The sequence below is a fragment of the Anthonomus grandis genome, chromosome 4, assembly GCF_022605725.1.
Source record: "Anthonomus grandis grandis chromosome 4, icAntGran1.3, whole genome shotgun sequence".
NCBI classification, from domain to species: domain Eukaryota; kingdom Metazoa; phylum Arthropoda; class Insecta; order Coleoptera; family Curculionidae; genus Anthonomus; species Anthonomus grandis.
This window is the reverse complement of record NC_065549.1, coordinates 31234993-31257494: the sequence shown is the minus strand read 5'-3', so window position 1 is coordinate 31257494 and position 22502 is coordinate 31234993. Positions and strand designations below refer to the sequence as shown.

At 31.3% G+C, this 22502-nt stretch overlaps 1 protein-coding gene across 1 annotated transcript; it reads right to left on the bottom strand.

The window, feature by feature from the left end:
• Window positions 1-2864: 2864 nt before the first annotated feature.
• LOC126735320 (tubulin beta-1 chain) lies at window positions 2865-18835 on the bottom strand. The gene is made up of 5 exons (XM_050439276.1): window positions 18670-18835; window positions 6429-6807; window positions 6051-6336; window positions 5349-5830; window positions 2865-3447 (listed from the first exon to the last, which is right to left on the bottom strand). Exons 1-5 carry the CDS (start codon window positions 18724-18726, stop codon window positions 3308-3310), a joined length of 1344 nt encoding a protein of 447 aa, XP_050295233.1. The 5' UTR covers window positions 18727-18835; the 3' UTR covers window positions 2865-3307.
• Between the last annotated feature and the right edge of the window lie 3667 nt (window positions 18836-22502).

The following is a 22502-nucleotide window of genomic DNA, read 5'->3' as shown; positions in this document are numbered from 1 at the left end:
ATTTCATCGCTCTCCAGTAAAAGTGCTTTGCGGTTATGCTTTTCCCAGGCAAAATCCTTATTTTTTAAAGTTTTCCATAAAAGTTTTCTACTTATCAACGGAATACTGTCATCTCGGCCAAGCTCCATTAAAATTTTGTCTAGGGTGGGTATTTCCTTTTTAAAATAAAAAGAGTGAACTTTTCTTCGAATTATACATTTAGCATTTTCATCAAGGACTTTTGTAGGTCGTCCTGGCTTTTGCTTGGGAGATTCCACTTGACCTGTTACTTTTCTTTCCCGCAACAATTTGAAAATGGTGGACTTTCCAATTCCACTCATTCGAGAACATTTTTCAACAATTTCTCGCACAGTAAAACTAGGGTAATCGTGTTTTATGCAATCATGTACATTTAAAATAATAACTTTTTCACTCAGCGATAGTGGAGAATTTTCAGTACATCTTTTCGTTGGACTGAATACCTCCATTTTTTAAATATTGGGATAATAATATTGTGATTACACTACAGCGTAGCAGTGACTACTAACGTTTAAAATATGATTTAAAAGTATTTATAGTCTGTATATATTACCTCACCCCATTTTTGCATGTTACAAAGCGTTAAAAGATAGGTACCTATACAAAAGGATTAAAAGTATTTATTTAGTATTTAATCTCTTTCAAAATAAAGGCATTTAATCCGTGAAAATTAAATTCATAAATATTATAAGTACCTGCGCCTATGAACTACCACGAAATGTAGCCAAACAGAACGGAATTCCCCAGTTTATTGCCCTATACACTTCTGAAATAGAGTATAGTTCATGTTTCAAGTGTTTTAATGCTTAATTTACTAGAAAACGACAATACATTTTTTAAGCAATATTTTAGCCAAATAGCTAAATAATAGGCAGCTGAGTTTATAAAACTAACAACTGGTCTAATTGGAAAGTTATTTTTATGAATTTTTACCATATAATAAAGGAGTTTTTGAATTCATGGGAATTAAAGGTTTATTCTCCATTAATTCTTGAAAGGTGTTGTTTTCAGCAATTAATAGTTTTTTCAGATTGGTAGTATATGCCGTATTAGGATCTTTAATTAACTCCTCAAAATTTTTGCTACATGAAATAAAATCTAATACTTTATTTTGATAATCCTTTTTATCTAGAATAACCAAACAATTGCCCTTATCTGCTTTTCCCAAAACTAAGTCACGAGTTTTAATCTTTCGTTTAATTGAAAAAAGTGTTTTTGAATCTTTGTTGCATTTTTTGCGTGTCTGTATTTGACTTGCCTATCTTGCTAATCAATTGTCTACAATAACCTCTTATGGAATTTGTTAATTCAAACGTATCATAACCCAAAGACACTTCTATGTCAGCCAATAATGAAGTAATACTTTTTTCATCATAACATATTTTTGGGCTATATCTAAGACCATTTTCTAAGAATTTCAGTTCAATAGGAGAATTTTGACAGTTAGATAAATTTAAAACTTTTTGGTGGAAAACATGGTCTGAAAATTTACGTTGATCTTCCGTATTTCGTTCTTGTTTTGCTTGAGTCAAAGTTCTTAATTTTTTAAAGTGATTAGATTTAAATTTATTAATTTTAAGTTCTAGGTTATTTTTAAAAGCATTTACTTCAACATTGGGTAATGAGTGTATAACAAAGACAAAATAAAATTTATTTTTAAAATTAGTAAGGACTTTTTGGAGAACCATATTTTATTTTCTTCTTTTAGAGCAAGTCGTTTTAGCTTTTGTAAACGAGCACAGAAGTTTTCAGTTTTGTACCCAGTATCCTCAGAAATTGAATGTTTGGGCAGGTATTTTTTTATTGATAGCACTTTAAACGCCCAAAAGTACTTTGAGTTGCTGCAAAACCAAGTTCTTCTTGCCATTCAAATCTACCGGATGTAGACCTGGGATCTGTTTATTTTCAGCAAGATAACTGTCCTGCTCATAACGCGGCTAGGGTAAAAGAATTTTTAACAAATACTTTTCCTAACCGCCTTATTAGTGGGACTGGCGATATTAAATGACCTCCTAGATCTCCAGATTTGTTTCCAAATGACTTTTCTCTGTGGGGTTACCGTAAGCAGACCATTTACAAGCATGAATTTAGTAGGCCAACAAATTTAGAGGAGTTGCGAAATAAAATTGTCGAAGGTGCCAATTCCATTTTACCTGAAACTCTTTTGGAGGTGCGAAATAGCTTTTACGATAGGTTAAGTTTTTGTTTAGCGAAAGAAGGCGGTTTATTTGAGCCTTTTATTTAAGAAATATGTTGTTAAGTCTGTTTATTAGAGTTTTACTTCTGATTTTTTATTATATTTTTATCAGAGTTGATATTTTATTTTTTATTAGAATAACGCTTTAATTTTCATTATGCAAAACACAGCATATTAAACATTTTAAGATTACAATTCTATGCGGGTTTTACACATTGTCATGTCTGTAAAACCCGCATTAGAATAAATTTTATAAAAATGCCTGGATTTCCGCGTAATATTTTGGGACATTTTGTCGCCAAACGACGCAGCCCCACATAGGTCAGATGTTTACTAATCCCGTCCTCGGGCCGGTCCTCTGTCGCAGGCACTCGTACACGCGCGACGTTGCAAAACTTCGCCTCTATGCGGTTTCTTATAAGTAAAGAACGAAAACACGATCTGTATAACATTTTTGAAGTCGTGATTTTGGCAAAAACGTTTATATCTAAAGAAAAATAAGAGAAGCGTCAAGTTTCCCTAGGTTATTTAAAAATCCTAACGACGAAAACATTGAATGATTTCTGATTTACTTCAATTAGATTTAAACTCTTCGGTGCGTATACCATAGGAACCATTGCTTAGAAGAATAAATAAAACTCAATACAAATTCATGTACAAAAAAATCTTTAATTTAAATTTTGGAAAAAGCAATTTAGCTTGACAAAAACACTGCTTATATAAAAAAATACAGCATTTAAATAAATTAAGTAAAAAATGATTTTGCGTGTGGAGGGAGTAGAAGGTTAATATAAAATACTAAAAAAATTCTCGCATGTGAAAAAGTTTCGATGCTTAATTCAATAGGATCGAGTTAAGCGGAAACGCATTTATACAAAACGTAATATAAATATAAAAAATACATTATTCAAAAAAGCAGGACTCAGTCTTAAACAAGAATAGAATTACGTACAACATATTCGAAATAATACAAAAGAAGGAGGAATGTCCCGGATCGAATAAATCAAACATGCGAAAAAAACGAAAAAACGTTAATTTTTTGTTTTGGTGGGGAAACAGGGGAGGAGGGTGGAGAAATGCGTAAAAGGAGATTTAATTTTCGTCAACTTCGCCTTCTTGGTCTTCATCGAATTCAGCGTCTTCGTCAGCGGTGGCCTCCTGGTACTGTTGGTATTCAGCCACAAGATCGTTCATGTTTGATTCGGCTTCAGTGAATTCCATTTCGTCCATACCTAAAAGAAAAAGATAAGAATTTTTTTTAAATATAAAAATTTAATACATCGGACGCTCTTGTTATTCAGGCGATTGAAATGAGAATTTTAATCATGATGACATATCTATTATATGTGCCAACATAAAACTACCAAATTTCTTTTTTTGCCCTGAAAAACTCGAAATGTTGCCAAGATGTTTGAGATTTCAAAATCTATAGTTTTTGACTAAAAAAAAAACTCATATTCAAACAAATTCTGAAAATACTAATGCATCTTAAAGAAACTTCAAACTTGTAGTGAAAACAGAAAGTTATTGGAAAAGTTGAAAACAATTGGGCAAATTTAAACAAAAACATGGAATTCGTTTTTTGAATGTGCATGGGGAAAATTTCTTTTGATGTTGCCACCATAATATCTGTTCAATAGAAAACAAGTATCCAATTCTGATTAGTCTGGGCATAAAACTGGGGTTCACCACAATGAAAAATTAGCACCAAATTGTAAAATTTAAAAAAAAAATTACAAAATTTTAAAATGCCCTGCTGCAATGCGACAGGATCACATAAGTTAAGAAAGTGGCAAATTTTTGAACATTTTTCCTACTGGAAGGTTTAAACATGATTAATAAGGTCCACCAAGCTGTTGTTAGTCAAAAAATGCATCATCACATCCACTTATGGAGGATGTGAGTACTGATGGAAATACATTCTTGACCATTTGATTTTAACAAAAAAGTAAAGAAATAATAATTTTGTCAAAGCAATATAATTTAAAAGATGCAATAAATATTCTTGAATAAATTTGGAGAACTATAACTCCAAAACTTGTAACATCTGTGATAGATGGAGATTCTGATGATGAGAATATGCCACTTTAATAAATCAACAAGATTCAGAAAATTAAAGAATTTGTAAGTCATTGAACCAGCAAAGAAACATCGGTAACGTCTAAATTGTCATAAATTCAACTGAGAAAAAATTTATCTGAGATGGAGGAGGAAACATTAAAATTTTGTTATGTATCACATGAGGATGTTAATGTACACAAAGTACGACATGCCGATGAGGTCAATGCGTTTTCACGACCCATTAAATGTATTAAGAAGATAATTGACTGTAGGACCTCAAATATAAAATAAATAAAATAGCTACATCAACAAAGATAGTAATACACAGATAACTAAACCGATTTAAAAAAAAATACTATTTCATTATATGTACCATTGGATGTGCATACGAGTTGTATCTCTGTATGAAGTGCTTTAGGACCATTAAGCATAATTTTTAGTTAGCAAACACAATCTGCATATCATTTTTATACCTAGCATTTAATCAATTGTATAACAAATTTTAAAAAAGGTATTATTGATAATTTTACGCATATAATAGTCTTTATACGCATATACTAGTCTTTTTTGTTCCAGGAGTTTTCCCACTATTAAATCAGAATCATTTGGATTAACCCTATGAAAGTATTTTGAAGACATAAATCTGCCCAGGCTATCAAAATTATACTGTATATGAGAGTAAACTATGGCTTTATAGAGATATAAGACCTTTAAAAAATAAATTGGGGTGTCCATTTTAAGTGATGGCTATATTTTAAACGGCAAAAGATACGATGTCGGTTAAATTAGATTGGTTGGACACTTCACTGTCAATAATAGTTTTCAATTATTACTAAAGTAATTGTTAGGCATTATATCCTTTTTCCGCAGATATCGAAATCAAATGTATCTCTATAAACACAACTTTATTGTTAAACTTGGTTCAAATTTAACCCACGTAGTATCGTGTATATCTTAAAACTGTCACCCTATAATATGATGGAGTATAAATAAAAATTAAATTCTAAAATTTGAGAGTATAAAAGAGACTATGTTTGTCAACAAAATTGCGAGTGTAAAACTTAAAACTTACCCTCTCCGGTGTACCAATGCAAGAAAGCCTTTCTCCTGAACATAGCAGTGAACTGTTCAGATATCCTCTTGAACAACTCTTGGATGGCGGTAGAGTTACCAATAAAGGTGGCGGACATCTTTAGTCCCCTTGGAGGAATATCACACACGGCAGTCTTGACGTTATTGGGGATCCATTCGACGAAGTAGCTGCTGTTCTTGTTTTGAATGTTCAACATTTGTTCGTCGACTTCCTTCATCGACATGCGGCCTCTGAACACGGCGGCTACGGTCAAGTAACGTCCGTGTCGTGGATCGCACGCGGCCATCATGTTCTTGGCGTCGAACATTTGTTGGGTAAGTTCGGGAACGGTTAAGGCACGGTACTGTTGACTGCCGCGGGACGTCAAGGGAGCGAATCCGGGCATGAAGAAGTGAAGACGCGGGAAGGGAACCATGTTGACCGCCAGTTTGCGGAGATCGGCGTTCAATTGACCGGGGAACCTGGAATAGTCAAAGAAATTTTGATTTTTACAAAGTTGTGTTGATGAAAGTCTTATAAAAGCCAATTAGAATCCATCTAGGCAAAGTATGGAAAAGATTAACTTATATAATCGTTGAAAAATATACTTGGTGTATGACTCTCAATAGTTAAATAAAAAATGATAAAAGGTACTTTAAAGGTGTTAATATCATATACAAGTTTAAAAAAAATTAAATTTACCTAAGACAAGTGGTGACACCAGACATCGTTAATGAGACCAAATGGTTCAAATCACCATAAGTAGGAGTGCTCAGTTTTAAAGTTCTAAAGCAGATGTCATAAAGGGCTTCATTGTCAATACAGTATGTCTCATCAGTATTTTCTACCAATTGATGAACAGATAATGTTGCATTGTAAGGTTCTACCACTGTGTCTGATACTTTGGGTGAGGGGACTACTGAGTATGTGTTCATTATTCTGTCAGGGTATTCTTCTCTGATTTTGGATATTAATAGAGTACCCATACCTAGCAAGAAAAAAATTAAATATTACAATTAAAAACTTACTAACTCATCAGTATTTTCAGTTAAAAGATAGTCTAACAAATACATTGCTTACCAGAGCCAGTACCACCACCAAGGGAATGTGTCAGTTGGAATCCTTGTAGACAATCACAAGATTCTGCCTCTTTCCTGACAACATCTAATACTGAGTCTACCAGTTCAGCTCCTTCAGTGTAGTGACCTTTAGCCCAGTTGTTTCCAGCACCCGACTGTCCAAAGACAAAGTTGTCTGGTCTGAAGATCTGTCCAAAAGGTCCGGACCTGACAGAATCCATGGTACCAGGTTCCAAATCAACCAATATGGCCCTGGGTACATATTTTCCTCCTGAGGCTTCATTGTAGTAGACATTAATTCTTTCGAGTTGGAGGTCTGAGTCGCCGTGGTAGGCGCCGGTGGGGTCGATACCATGTTCATCAGAGATGATTTCCCAGAACTGAAAAGGAATACAAAATTCATGTGAAAACATTTCTGTACAAAATTACTTCTAATTTTCCAAAAAAATTGGGTTGGGTGTAGAGCAAAGATTTTCCAGAACAGAAATAGATGTTAGACTACTATTTTCGTAAGAAAGTAATTTTACCATATACATTTGGTACAACAATAGGTAGATTGCCGAGATGCAGCCTAAATATATGTACAAAGCTAGTTTAATCTTAGTCTATGTAAACAGAAGTTTTGAAGAATTGACTTAATAGTTGCATAATTTTGTTGAAAAGATAATAATTCAAGTACCTACTAATCTTTTTAAGAGAAAAGAAGGGGAGAGAGAGAGAGAGAGAGAGAGAGAGAGACCTTTTGGCGTCTATCAGAATTTTTTAATAGACAATAATATTTAGACAAACCAATAAATAAATACAATAAAAATGAATAAATAAATAAATCTAAAATATCTATGTACAATGTTTGTATATATCAATGATCTGAACAATAAAAAAATGTGTCTTTTCTTAATTTATTTTCAAGTCAAGTATATTTTTGTTTCTTTTAGAAAAATTATAAGTCTAGTTATTACTTCTCTGTCTTTTCTTGTGAGGTTTGTAATATTATTTCCCTCAAATAATTTATGTTTGATTGTATATAGTTTATCGTTAGTGTTCTCACCTTGAAGGTCCCAATCAAGTTGTATTAGATTTTTAATAACATTAAGGGAGAAATTATTTATATCATTTGCAAAAAGATGTTTGTGTATGCGAATTGCATTAAGTTGTTCTTTAGCGAGTAAGTCGGCTTTACCAGTTCCCTTTATTCTAATGTGACTGGGGACCCAGATGAACATATTATATTTACTTGAATTTGTGTTTAATTTCAAAAGCAAGAGGGTGTTTTGGGAGATATGATTCAATACATTGTAATGCACCCATGGAATCAGTGGCTATTAGACAATTTAAAGTAAATAGATGTTCAATTGCTTTATGTATTGCAAATAGTTCTGCTGTAAGAATCTCTTAAGTAAAATATCGTCCTTTAAATCTTTTGCTAGCACCTTTATTATTTTGACTGGTGTTATTGTCCATAATGGGGGTGTGTGTATGTATTGTAGCTGTATGCTGTGTTTATTGAACTTGTAATCTCTGCTATATTTGTTTCAGTCTAATGTTTGCACCTGGATTGTATCTCCTGGAAGAGGGTTAGATAATTGGATACAGGATTTTGAAAATGTTGCTCATGCTAGATGTTCTGGGTTTAAACTTTGTGTATTTGCATATTTAATGGTAAGGTAAATAAGTAGTTCTATAGGTTGGGGGATACATTCTGCTTTACAATACAAGCTATTTATTGCTATGTATGAAAAGCTCTAAGAGCTATTCTGAGTGTTGCATTCTCTGTAGGTCTAAGTGATTGAATTTAACTTTGTGGTGCAGATCGATTAGAAGATTAAGGGATGTAGTGTCTGAGGTATCGCCTATTTTCTTTCGGACAGGTACATTCGATCTTACAATATGGTATTTGTTTCTGGGGATCAGCAAGAGGAGCTCTAGATATATTTAGAATGCAAAAGCGTATCATTCGTTGTTTATTGGGCCTGACCTACAGAACTTTCCGTAGACCTTACTTCAGCAAACTAAAAATACTCACCCTTCCCTCCTTATACTTTTCTTCCTTGGTGTTATTCGTGAAAAAACACAATCATTTGTTTGTTGAGAATAGGGCAATGTACACTGAGGATGTTACTATGATTACACAACATAGAAGCGATCTCTGCATTCCATTGCATAATTCAGCTTACTATGAATTCTTTCAGGGATTCTCATTATATGGCTATCAGGGCGTATAGAATGCTACCTGCTGATATTAGAAGTATTGAATCTATGGTCCAATTTAAAAAAGCTGTTTACCACTGGTTGCAGATTAAATGTTTTTATAATTTTACTTTTAGATAATAATTGTAACTTATGTTAGATATTTAGAATATTTATTTTGAATTTTGTCATTTTGTTTATATGTTATTGCCTCTATGAATTCTAGATAAGCAAAATTAATGTATCCTATGGGAGCTAGATCCTCCTTTCTATGACGTTGCTTTGTCGTCCTGTATAGGATTTTGTTAGCAAATAAAGAATATTATTATAGATGAATAGCCAATAGATCCGTAGTCTATTTTAGATTTTATTAAAGCTTTGTACATGATGAGTAGTGAAGATGGTTCAGCTCCCCACTTTGTGTGTAGTAGCATGCATATAAATTGGAAGTCTTTTTTGCATTTTTGTTTTTTGTATGTAATATGATATTTAAAATTTAGTAGTGAGTTAAAATAAACTCCCAGACATTTATGCTGAGATTTAGTACTGACTGTTATTATTTATATAAAGATCAATCAGTTTGCTGCAATTCCCTTTTCTACAAAACTGTATGCCTACTGATGTATTCGGTGAGAAATCCAGGTTGTTGTTTGAGGCCCACTCAACTAAACTATGTCAGTTGTTTTGCAAAATAATATTTAGGAGAATAGATAATTAATCAATTGAATTGCTATAGTTACCTGAACTCAACACAATTGAAAATATGGATAATGCCAAAAATAAGTTTAGATTGCAACTTGGAACTGTTGGAGACAAATCAATGATTATATATGAGGCTACGAGTGCAATATCGGACTAACCCACAAAAATTCAAAATCAACCGTATTATAGAATATTATCCGTCAAGTTAAAATCTATTTATTGCACAGTGAACCAAACGACCTATTCCCTTTCGTTACGAGATGGCCGCACTAAACTAGTTATTGAACTTTATTATTAATAAAAGTTTAAAGAAGCAAAGTGGACTATCCTCAGTTAGTCCACTGTGCTGCTAAAAGTAAGAAGTTTATGTGCTAGACACACCCTAAGAAAACACACTGAACTGGCAAAAAGTGGAAACGCAGCGGTCATCTGTTTTGATCTAATGAAGACTCTTCCTACACATGTACTTACCACAGGCAATTGTTACTATAAAAGGCAGTTATGGACTTACTGCTTTAATATACATGCTATGGGAAGCAATAATTCGTTCATGTTTGTATGGGATGAAAGTATTGCTTCGAAGGGGCCGCAAGCGGTGGGATTTTGTATTTTATATTACATTAAAACTTTATTACATCGAAAAGACTTATAATGTATTCTGACCAATGTGGTGGTCAGAATCGTAATATAAAAATGTCATTGATATGTAACTATATTACTGCATCTCCATTATTTACTATGGAAGAAATAGATCATAAATTCCTTGTAAGTAGTCATTCCTATTTACCATGCGACCAAGATTTCGGAATCATAGAAAAAGAAAAGAAATTCCATCCACATATCTTTATACCTCAAGACTGGCATACAGTCATAAGACATGCTAAAAAAAATCTTTTTACCATAATAGAAATGGATACTCGAATAATGAAGAGGTTTATTTTAACACAGTAAAATTAAGGATCTGCCCCTTTTATACCCAAATAGTAATGCCATTAATGAAGCTAAAATAAAGATCTCCTTGAGTTAATGGAATTCATCCCTTGTATATACCAAGATTTTTATAAAAATCTGAGGTCATCCGCTCAAGCAACTGGAGGTGAAGTAATTGGCCCAATTGAGGAAGAACAAACTTTACGTATTTAATAACTACCTACTTAATAAAAAAATAAAGTTTCTATATTTTTTATTTATTCTCGTGGCAATACGAGTAATACAGGTTTTGACGTAATACTTATAATAGCTTAAGTTATAGTAACCCATTAAAAAACCCAATCAATTTTAAATGCAGAGTGGACTAACCCACATAAAAAAATCGAATATTAGCCATATCCAAAAATTTAAAATAAATTCCGCAAATATAAGTAACACTCAAGAACATTCAATAAATCCGATCTACAAAAATGTCTTTTTAAAAGGGTTTTGCGCACTCTTATTCTCGTATTTTTTTAAACCTATTTTTTAGCACTTAATAATATTGGGGTTAGTCCGTTTTTGCACTCATAGCCTCATATATAAGCAATGTTTTCATTCATTACACACATAAGATTTAAAAAACGCACTATATTTTATCATATATTTTCAATAGGTTAAAGTGCTAACTATCAAATATTCAAGTGCCATCTCCTCTGAAGAGCATCATTTCTATATTTAGCCATAACTGCACATTACGCGCTGACGTAATCACTAATAATTTACAGCAGGCGGCAGGACGTCCCCTATATGGCAAACGAACCAGAATTATTGCACAATGACGATGGCGATACGACCCTGGTCATCAACCCACCTCATAAGATTTGGTTCAATAAGAACGACACTCTTTATTTGGAACCTAGAAAATGGTGACGTCATTAGAAGGGGAAATTAACGGTATCGCATCTACAATATTTGAATAGAAAATTTTTTAAAAATAAACGAATGACAATTACATTACAATTGGATCAATTTTAAATATTAAAATTTTTCTAACAAGAGACATAAATTAATAATGTAACATGAACTAGAATCATTTTCTGTTAACAGAAGCCAGACTTATACTCCCTGTTTAAATATAGGATTTCCTTTTCAGACAGACAAGGGTAGCTCGTCTTATCGATTACTGCGGCACCTAGCCTAGAAAAATACACGTCATCGCGCCATATTGGGCCAGGCAAGACATAAAAACGCTAGGGCCACAGACCGAAAATAAATTTTTCCTATTAAAGCTAATAAAATGACTCATGGTAATTTTTTGTTTATTGTCGTTGGGCACGAAACGTCGAAATTTGCTATTTTACATAAAGGGAAGGGAAATTTTGTTGGATCAATATTGGATTAAACCCCAGGAAATGCTAATAAAACTTATGCAGCTATAAATACAAATTTTATGTAATAAAAAGTGTATAAACATTGTTTTATAAAACAAAATTGTTAAATATATACACCAGACTAATAAATATGTACAATTAGAATGATAAATTACTCTTCTCAACATCATCCATTTAAATGTTATTGATGATATACTTTCCTAATCATTTATTAAATGTCAAATCAGAAAGTGAGAATTTCTATTTAAAAAATATGCATATTGATCACATTTATTTTTAGAGTACTTAAACCTGTTTATATTAACATTTTTTTTATAGCAATGATCATTCATCACTGTAAGATAAACTTAAATTGGTATGTAAGTTGGTATGTGAGATTTCCTCTCCTCTCTGAAACTTTAGCAGTAATTATTGCAGACTTATTTAGTTATACTCAAATACTTATACTTAACAGGATATCATAAATTTTGTTATAAAAAATGAAAATAGTTCAATGATGACAAAAGCCCTCATAAACATAATTGCCCGTTTCCGTTATTAAAAAACTGCAAATATTTCACGGCATTCGAGCACATCGATTTTCTCCACTCCAGTGACTATCTTGGCCTTCAGAAGAGTTCAATATCCTGGCCTAGCCTAGACGAACACGGCACTGCATAGCGTAACGCGTCTTGCGATTCTCAGTTTAATTTTAAACATGACTTTAAGAGTAAAAAGATTCTTGGAATATCTATTTATGTAAAAGATAATAATATAGACAGGCATCACCCCATAGTACAGTGATGTAGTATGAAATGTAGTATATATACATAATGGCCTCTTTTTAACACAACCCAATTTTTAAATGTAATTGGTCATATAATTTAATCTTGGAAAATATACATATTTAGGGTTACATATAAAAACATTTTGTCACATCATTTGTAAACATTTTTCTGAGAGCTAATTTAATGTTTCAGAAAAAATATATGTGATCTATGAGAAATTCACACTTTTTTTTAACACACTTAGGCCTAATTATTTTTCATTGAGATCATGTTTTGAGCTTTATATCAGATTTTTTTCTCCACCTTTGTATAGTTACCTTAGAAAACAGCATTTTAGCAAGACATTTTAGTATTAATAAATAATAAAATTGCCGATTTTAGGTTAACCTTAGCACTATTACTTTTTTAGGCAATTGAATTTGAAAGTCTGTAAATATTAGGTCAATTAATAAGTCTTAATATTAAATACACAGACTAAAAAAAATACTGTGGAACTGCATTGCAAACAAAAAAATTTCTGTTAATTAGGGGTTGTGCTTCTTGAATTTTTTTCTACTAGGATTTGGCCTTACATTCTTAGTGTTTTAGCCACATAATCTAAAATTTGTGTACTACATTTATAATTTAATTAAATTTACTACTAATTATATTTGATTAAAAAAGAAAAGATTGATATATATAAAATTTAATTTTCTAAAATAGCATTCGAATAATTTTAAATTACTAATAAACACATAATGGTATTGGAAAAAATAAACCATATCCTTGAGGTTATGGATTTCATAGGAAATTTAGATTTTATAGGTATGGAGGGCTATGGATTTTATAGGAATTAAAGGGCTTGGGATTTATTTATTAGTTTTTTTTTGTAATTATTTTCTTAGGTTTAATTTTTCATCTTAATTTTTTCTTTTATGAGTTTATTTAAAGTATGATTGTACGTTTAAACTGATTGACTTGAAAAATTAAGAAATATACATATTTGACTTGAGACTATGATTGATATAATGTATTGTAATTGGACCTTATGGATGAGAAGTTTATGAATTAATCTAGATGATGTTATGTTGATATGTATGTAGGTTAAGTAATATATGATAAAGATCCCCAAAAGTCTAAGGGGCTTTTTTTAAACTTCTATGTTATATAAATGACTTGGAAAGCATCCATGATTCAACTTTATTCAACTAAAGAAAATACAGAATGAAACAGTGAATGAAAGTAAGTACTATTTTTTTTTTGTCAAAGTTTTGCAAGTAAAGGTTCTACTTTATATTGAGATTTTGTTTTATTAATAAATAACATTAGCACAATAAAAAGCACATGATAGGAGCACATCTGTATTTGATTTAGAACAATCAGTATGTATAGCCAGAACATTCTTCCTAAAAGAATCAGAATTTTGCATGTATCCCACTTTATTAGGCAAAGCCATTACATCTCTTCAGCCTCAAATTTGAGTCTCATTATAATTTAGTAGCTGTTATTACTGACTTGAAGGTATGTAGGTACATTACTCCATTGGGTTTTCTTAAACAAGTTTTACATAGTTTTTTTCTAGTTTACTAGCAATTATAATACTCTTACAGATATTGGGATAAAGCTATTCCAGATTCAGTGTGACTTTGCACAAAGAATTCACCATTCCAGAGACCCAGCAAGAAAAAAAAAACAGGGAATAATACAAAAATACATATACATATATAAAATACAGAAAAATAAATTATTTCTAATTTATTCTTTTTCTTGTATTGTCAAATAAAAAAATCAGTTTACAAATATTTCAAATACACTTATTAAAAGCAGGGTTGGAAAAAATTGTGATTTTCTATTTTTTTTTCTTAAAATAACTTACTTTTATGATTTATTTGGTTTTTCAATAAAATATCAATACCTATACTATATCCTTGTTACAATAGAATAACAGAGCTGTGATTGATAGAGGAGAACTATACATTTATACATAGTTGAAACACATTTAATGACAAATATATATATTTTTTTAATTTCTAATACATGAAAAAGAAAAATTGTAGTACTTAAGTTGCCCCACCCTAGTTTTTTTAATGTGGTGTCCCAATCATAATCAAATTGTTTGTAATTGCAGGGTAGGTTTAATTCCTCAGAGATACAGACTGAAAAAAAAAAAATTTCACTTTTTAGGGTGCAGTTATAGCTTGCACCCTGTATGATTGGAAAAAAGATGAAAACCGCTTTAGCTATATATTTTTGTGTATAATTTATTATTGAAATGACTTGACAAAAAAATCAGAAAAGTTTAAGATTTAAGTGACCCTAATGTAGTGTTTTTTTTTAAATAGAACACAAGCAAGTTCTAAGCAATTTAATTAGCTTTTTTAATATTTAATATAGTTGTGTTTCTTGACTTTAAAAATGTTAGCAGTTTTTTTTTAATTATCTAGTAAGTTGAAATCATTTAGTTTTTTTCAATTTCATGGTAAAATAATAATTTTCAGATAAATAGATATTAGCTTTTTTGAGCATTTATAGCAAATTAAACTGCTTAGTGTTATAAAACATTTAAAGAGCAAAAACACCCAAATGTATCCACATCAAAAAATAGTGCTCCTCCTAAGTACCTAGTTATGGTCTTAGTATTTTTTTCCAAGTAGGACAGTAAATTTTACACAATAACCTGCAATTAAAACCAAAACGGGACAGAGCGTATATCTGCTCCTTAACTCTGAAATTGAGTTCATATAACAAAGTATATTAAAACTGATAAAAAATAATGAAATTAAATAGAACTAAATTATATTTAAAATTATAATTGATTAATTTAGGGATTGATCACTAATCTAAATAAGTAATTAAGTTAATATACAGGGTGTTACATCAATACATCGGGTGCAAATATTTTAACCTTTTATCTTTTGTTGAAAATTTGCAAGTCTTTGTTTTTTGGCTACTCTTGATATTTTTTAAGCCCAAAAATGGTGTAAACCAATTTTAAGGATCTTACGTTTGCAATATGAAATTTCAAAATCCTGAACACCATTTAATTAGCTATGAAAAATATAAAATTCTTCATTCTTTCATTTTAATATTATTCATTTCTTGCATTTTTTTTTGATATCTACAATTAATTTGATTTGACAAACATTAACTTAATGTTATCATATCAACATTCATTTTTTCTAATGTGATACAGTATACTCGCGGTAACGTGAACTTACGATTTTAAACACCAATATTTTTCTATGTTAATTCTATTGTGTGAACAAACCCATATTTTGATAATGTGAATTTTAAGAAATCTTTAGTAATCCTGTGTAGACTTGTCTAGGCTTGTTAGTGGATATTGAGTTTAGACATTTGAAACATTTGGTCATTTAGTTGATGTTTATTAGATAAGAGAGAGTGTCGCATCTTGCGCAGTGGCCTTTTAAAATGGTTAAAATTAATAAGAAGTGTTTAACTCTATGAGAAATCAAAAATTTTGGAAGAGCACAAAAATGGTATGAGTGTTACTGCACTAGCAAAGAAATATCAAATAGCAAAATCAACTATTTGTGCAATTAAAAATAAAGAATAAAAAATTCTAAAAGTTGTTGGAGAGAGTTTAAGACCTAATAAAATAAAAAAATGCACTTTAAAAAGTGCAGAAAACCCCAAGATGGAAACTTTGCTGTATAAATGGTTTACCAGACAGCATGAACAAAATTTGCCAGTTACAGGTGATATGCTTAAAGAAAAGGCTCTAGATTTACATAGAAAATTAAAACTCAACGATAAATTTAATGCAAGCGATGGATGGCTTCAAACATTTAAATGGCGATATGGTATAAGGCTGCTTAAAATTGCAAGTGAAAAGTTGTCCTCACAGCCTCACCTTGTACATCCCTTTATTGAAGGCTTAAGAAAAAAGATGAAGCAGGTTAATCTTAGTGAAGATCAAATTTATAATGCAGATGAGACGGGTTTATATTGGAAGTTATTGCCAGATAAAACCTGTTGCAATTTTTGAAAAAACGCTGCCTGGTCTAAAAATAGCTAAACAAAGAATAACTCTTTTGGGGTGCACAAATGCTACAGGATCACACAAACTAACGCCTTTAGTACTAGGAAAAGCAAAATCACCCAGATGTTTTAAAGGATTTGATAATCCAGTCATCTATAAAAGCACTAAAAATGCCTGGATGACGCAGGAAAATTTGAAAAATTGGTTTTTTAAGCATTTTGTTCCAGAGGTAAGTGTAAGTTTTGTTTGCTTTATAATTTTTTTAAGACTAAATTGGGTTTTTAGGTTTACTCATTTTTACAAAGCAAAAACCTTCCTTTAAAAGCCGTTCTCCTGTTAGACAATGCCGCTTCGCATCTACCAGCAGAAGAATTAAAAACTTCTGATGGACACATTTTTGTTGTCTACATGCCCCCAAATGTTACACCATTAATTCAACCATTAGATCAAAATGTTTTCGGAATAACCAAACTATTTGACAGAAAAGGCCTATTAAGTTCAATTGTATCAAAGGGTCAAGAAGTAGCTGAGGCCCTAAAAGTTATAACTTTAAGACTTTAAGAGATGCTATTATGCAATTGCATATGGCCTGGCAAAAAATAGAGCAAAATGTTGAATAATATTTTGGGAAAAAATTTGGAGGAGGATGACCTACCTTTAGCTCGACTAAAAGAGATGTGGGAAAATGATGTTAGAGCAGCTACAGTTAATGAAACCATTACATTGCTCCAAACAATTGAATAGGTATTATTTAGTGCTAGTTACTCCTTTTAATTTTCGATTTTTGGAAATTAACAGAAGAAAGTCTGTAATAGTTTTAGAATTTCATTGAGATATGATTGTTTTTAGATTGATTATAATCCCAAAGACATTGAGGAATGAAATACAGACGCAGTGGAGGAAAATCTCGATAGCAATGATTCAGAAGATAGTGACTGGGAGATATTAACTTTTGAAGAAAAAGAAGTTATGCATTTGGAGGCTCTCGCAGCCTTGAAAATTGTCACACAATGGGCCAATCAAAGCTATGTCAACATAAAGGACATTATTACACTAAAAGGTTTAGAAGAAAAGGCTGTAGCCTTAAACCTGTCACAAAAAAAGTGCAAACAAAAATTACTTTTTTTAAATAAAACTTTTGTATAATGCTTAAAACTGTAATAAATAAATACAAACATAAATAAAGTACAATGTAGTTCTCTTTTATTTTAATTTTAGCTATTTTTAATATAATCTCCATAATGTGAACATTTCAGTAATGCGAACTAAGTCAACATTTTTTGAGTTCACATTAACGCGAGCCTACTGTAGTTTAATCGGGTTTAATAATGCTTTGTGTACAAGAGATTTTCTCAAAAACAATTAATTGTAATAAAAAAATGGAAGAGAACAAAATTTTAAATTTTTTCATGGCTAACTTGATGGTGTTTTTTCAAAAGATTTGACTCATAGCTGTAATCGGTGTTCCAAATAATCAATTTTCTTTAAGAAATTTTCTGGGACTGTTGCTCTGAGGAGAAGCATTTTAGGATACATGTTTATAAAAAAAAAAGTATTATTTTGACTCCCAACAATAGGCTCTTAAAATTTTTGCATCGAATTTTGAAACATCCTGTATACCTATATTAGCATTTTTTATATAAAAATCAAGATATGTTTTTAAACTAAAAGATTTTTTGTTAAAGCAGGACTGTACAGGGCAGTTATTTTTGTCTTATAATATTAAAATGAAACTTAATTAATAAATACAATAATACTACTAGAGAAATAAATCATTCATCATCAGAAATAATTGATTAGGTAATCAATCATTAATTCTTAACCTTTTAAGTGGCATTAATATGCAGCAAATTGCCAAATGAAAAAAAGAAATCCCTGGAAAGGCATAAACTAGAGATAAAATTGGGTACCACACTGTCTTATCTTGAATCTAATCATATAACAATAAAGCATAATTTAAAATCAGGAAAGTTCGTTACGAAAAAACCGTTACAAGAAATCCGGCGTGGTCAACATTTTCAGAATCACTAGTACGCCGGTCTTTTCCTTCTATCGAACCGGGCGTGCCGGCTGCAGATGTTTTAATTTACCGTTAATTTATTTTATTTTATTGCATAAATAATACTGAAATTGACAAAGACATCTCGGCATTTTAAAAAGGGCTCTTAAGCTACCTCCTCCATTCATCACAACCGTTAAACCAACCGAAATGAAACAATTGAACGCGATCAGGATCTGCTTGAATGCATGAAAGGAAAACCGAAAAAAACTCACAAAAACGCTATGAAAAAAGGATCTTACCTTAGCTCCAATCTGGTTTCCGCACTGGCCGGATTGAATGTGTACGATTTCCCTCATTTTGTATATAAAATTTGTAAAAACTATAAAACACAAACTCTGATGTTACTATCTCGGTTGTTGAACGCAAATCACAAAATGGCGACGTTCGTTGTGTGTTATATAGGCTCCCCCACCCGCGCGTTAATATACGCGATTGACCGCGAGACGGCGCTACAATCACCGCGATCTTTCCCGGCGTTTGTCTTGTTTAGTACGGGCAAATTATGATTTTTTTTTCTTATGCAGAATTCATAATTTTAATTTGCTCATATAATTTATTACGAGCCAAAAATTATATTAATTAATTTTATTTTGCTTATATAGTATTATTACGCATATAATAATAATTAAAGCGAAGGAAAAGTTTTTAAGAAAATTTAAAAGAAGTAAGATAATTTTTTGGTATAATAAGTACAGTGAACTCCTGTTATAACGTACCCTCCTAAGGAGAAAAAAATTAGTACTTTATAACCGGAAGTAAGCTATAAAAGAACTAGGGGCGTCTCTAAGAACTTGTGATTGGGGGGGGGCGGTTAAGTTAAAAAACCCAACTAAATTAAAAAAAAAAAAAAAAATTTTTTAATGCGGATACTTTATTTCTATTGGGAAATTTTTAATACTCAATTAAAAATTATACATATGTGATGTATAATAAATAATTATTTAATGATAATCGAGGTATTATAACTAAAAGTTAATTAAAGAGTAGGTACCCTACATGTAAATAAAACTAAAATTATCTATTTCTGATTTAATTTATTTCAATTTTTCTGTTTTTTAATTTGCTCCATTGCACAGCAAGATCTTTAATATTAATTAGGTCACAAATGTCTTTCTCACTAGACAAATTCATTAAGTAGTCAAGACGCTCGTTACGCATAGTTGAACGACCAACACTTTTAACAAAGTATATAGATTTCAACTAACTTTGTTAGACTGTGCTTTTAATGTGTTTTAAGAGACTAAATTTTCGTTCATTAGTGGCCACTGAATATCAAGCTGTTAAAATTAGTTGACATAAACGGTATGCAACTTTCAAAGCAGGTTTATATTTTTCAGCTATTTCCATTACTTTTTGCATAGTATCTACCTCGTTTTTAATGCATAGGTCAAGCAACACTTCCAACTCGGATAACAAGGCAAATTCATCGGGCCTGTGTTGTGGAGAAAATAGATTAAGAACTAGCAATACATTACACATTTTAATATTATTTGTTGAAAGTGGAAAAGAAAACAATTTAGAAAACCCTTCAATATTTTTCAGAACGGTTGCCAAATTATTTTGAAGAAAGTTAATTAAGGTATCCAATACTAAATTAAATTCTTTTCTAAAAAAAACTGTTTAACGCATTCGGTGTTCCTATTATCATCAATTTTTTTTGGTTTCAATCGTCGTCGATGGTGACGATTGAAATCTTCTAACGGCGATACACCTAATTTTTCAGAAAACACTTTTGAACTTTCAATAAGGTTGTCGATTTCCATATCATCATTTCGTATTTTTCTAAGCACAGCTATAGTTGAGGAAACTGTTTCCACTACATCCAAAATATTTCACTCATCTTTTTCTAAAGTTACCGTTACAATTTTCATTTTGTAAAATATTATTTTTAAGAAATGTAAAGTGAGAATAAAATCAAAAGAGAGTAATCGCTTATATAAGCCGATTGTAGTTGCCCTACTTTTAGCATCCAAAGTTATGTCAATACTAATAATTTGCAGCACGTTAATAATCGACTCAAATAAGATAATTACAGCTTTGATGCTTTCCGCTCTAGCTGTCCAACGGGTTTTTGACAAATTTTTTAGTAGAAGTGAGTTTTCAATTTGATCTAGCCCTTCTTTAAGACGCTGGAATCGCTTGGTACAAGAAAAGAAAAAAACATACAATTCTTGTAAAACGTTAAAAGTTTCAGCGATAATGGAACTAGCTTCAACACAGTGTTCGAGGGCGGTATTGGTACGATGGGCTTGACAAGGAATATACGGTATATTGTAGCCAATTAAATCAGATAGTTTCTGCTGAGTGCCTTTAAATTTACCTGACATCGAAGACGCAAAATGATAGGATTGAAAAGATAATTTTGATACATCTATACTACAATTTGTCAAGCACCTGAAAATATCACCACTTTTATCTTTTGCTTCTAGAATCGACAGCAAACGCTCTTGAGGGCTACCATTATTATCAACGTACCTTATGACTGCAGATAATATATCTTTATTAGATGAGTCTGGAGTGTGATCTGCCATAACAGTAAAAAATGGGGCATTATTAACATCCTGTACAATTTGTTTTTGAATTTCCTTTCCTTTTTTTTCCTTTGAACAGCCCTATAAATTCGTTTTGCGATGTTGCACTTAAGTAGCTTGTATGATATGGCCGCAATTTTGGCTCATCTAACCACTTTTTAAGTACTGGATTATGGCGAGATATAAATTTAATGATTTGTACAAAATTTCCACTTTCATTATCATGTCCGCGGAAAGCTATCCCTTGCTTTGCCATAGTCCTGCAAGTATCCAGCATAATTTCGATGACCTTTGAATTCTGGTTGAGTATGCGTTGTTCCTCGATAATAAGATTCCTTTTTTTACGATCAAGTAAAATATTAGCATGCTGATATGTTTTTAAAAAAATACAATAATCCAATAAAGCCGACTTGTGAGCTATCGAATTAAAGTGCTGCTGAAGTTTGCCGGCTTTATTTGCTCCAGCGCTTTTCATTTTTCTCCAGTTTCGAATGCCACCTTTTACCCATGAAGATTCTGACTTATCTTGTCCAGGACCATTGGGGAAAAGGGAACAAATAAAGCAATAAGCCGAATCGTTTGCAATACTATACTCAAGATATTTAAAATCACTATACCAATGTGGATTAAATCTGTTGTGGCCATCACTAGGGAAAAAATGTAAATGCGGTTGATGTGGTCCTAGTTGAATAAGGAAATTTCTTTCTTCCGCAGATTTTACTAATTGCCGTAGTACAGGATCATGCTCTAAACGTACATTTTCTTTTATTTTATCGTCAATTTTTAGGCTAGAATTGGATTCTTTAAAATTTTGGAAATATGTTTGGCAGTGATTTCTTAAGTTTTTGGTGCCCTCCAGTATTTGATCAGCTTCACTCATTTCTATGACGGACAAGTATTCTTTAACAATTTCCTTATTTTTGGTTTTATCTAAAATTTGTGCTGCTTTGTTAAGATTTTCTACCAAGAAGGCTAGCTTTCCCACGCATTCTAGCCACAATGATGAAAGTTTGACAGTTGAAATATCATCTTCTTCAAGTGTGTCTTTGGTTTCTGGCATATCGGCTTGAACCTCTACAAAAAATTATATATGTAAATTTACAAGATGTTGTATCGCCAGGCAGGACATAGGAAAACCCATGTAATATTACTAATATTTAAGGGGGTCAAATATTGGCTCCCCTAATTATTTTAGGTAAAAAATGTATTAAGGTTAATTAAAGAACACTAAAATCTGAAACTAATCAAATATATACCTATTACTAGTTTGAATTAACCCGTTTAAGAATTATTGCCAATAATCTTTTCAAAAATTTGACTTTTTTTTAAATTAAAAAAATCAATACTATTTATCTAGGGTTTTTTGATTAAAAATCAGTGGTTTTTAAGATGTCGCTCTAGATCGAAATAAATTTTGTGTAAGAAAAATATTTACCTGAGTGTTGCATTTCATAAGAAGTACTTGTCTCTTGTAGAACATTATTACAAACGTCAGCGTCTTCACCAATAACCATATTTTCTAAAAAAACTCTAATTAATAT

Bases quoted from the DNA above. Each gene is read 5' to 3' on its own strand.
- LOC126735320 (XM_050439276.1), bottom strand. From the start codon at position 18,726: ATGAGGGAAATCGTACACATTCAATCCGGCCAGTGCGGAAACCAGATT. The intron at 6,808-18,669 runs GTAAGATCCTTT...ATTCCTTTTCAG, and splicing joins GAAACCAGATTGGAGCTAAG to TTCTGGGAAATCATCTCTGA. The intron at 3,448-5,348 runs GTAAGTTTTAAG...TTTTTCTTTTAG, and splicing joins GCATTGGTACACCGGAGAGG to GTATGGACGAAATGGAATTC.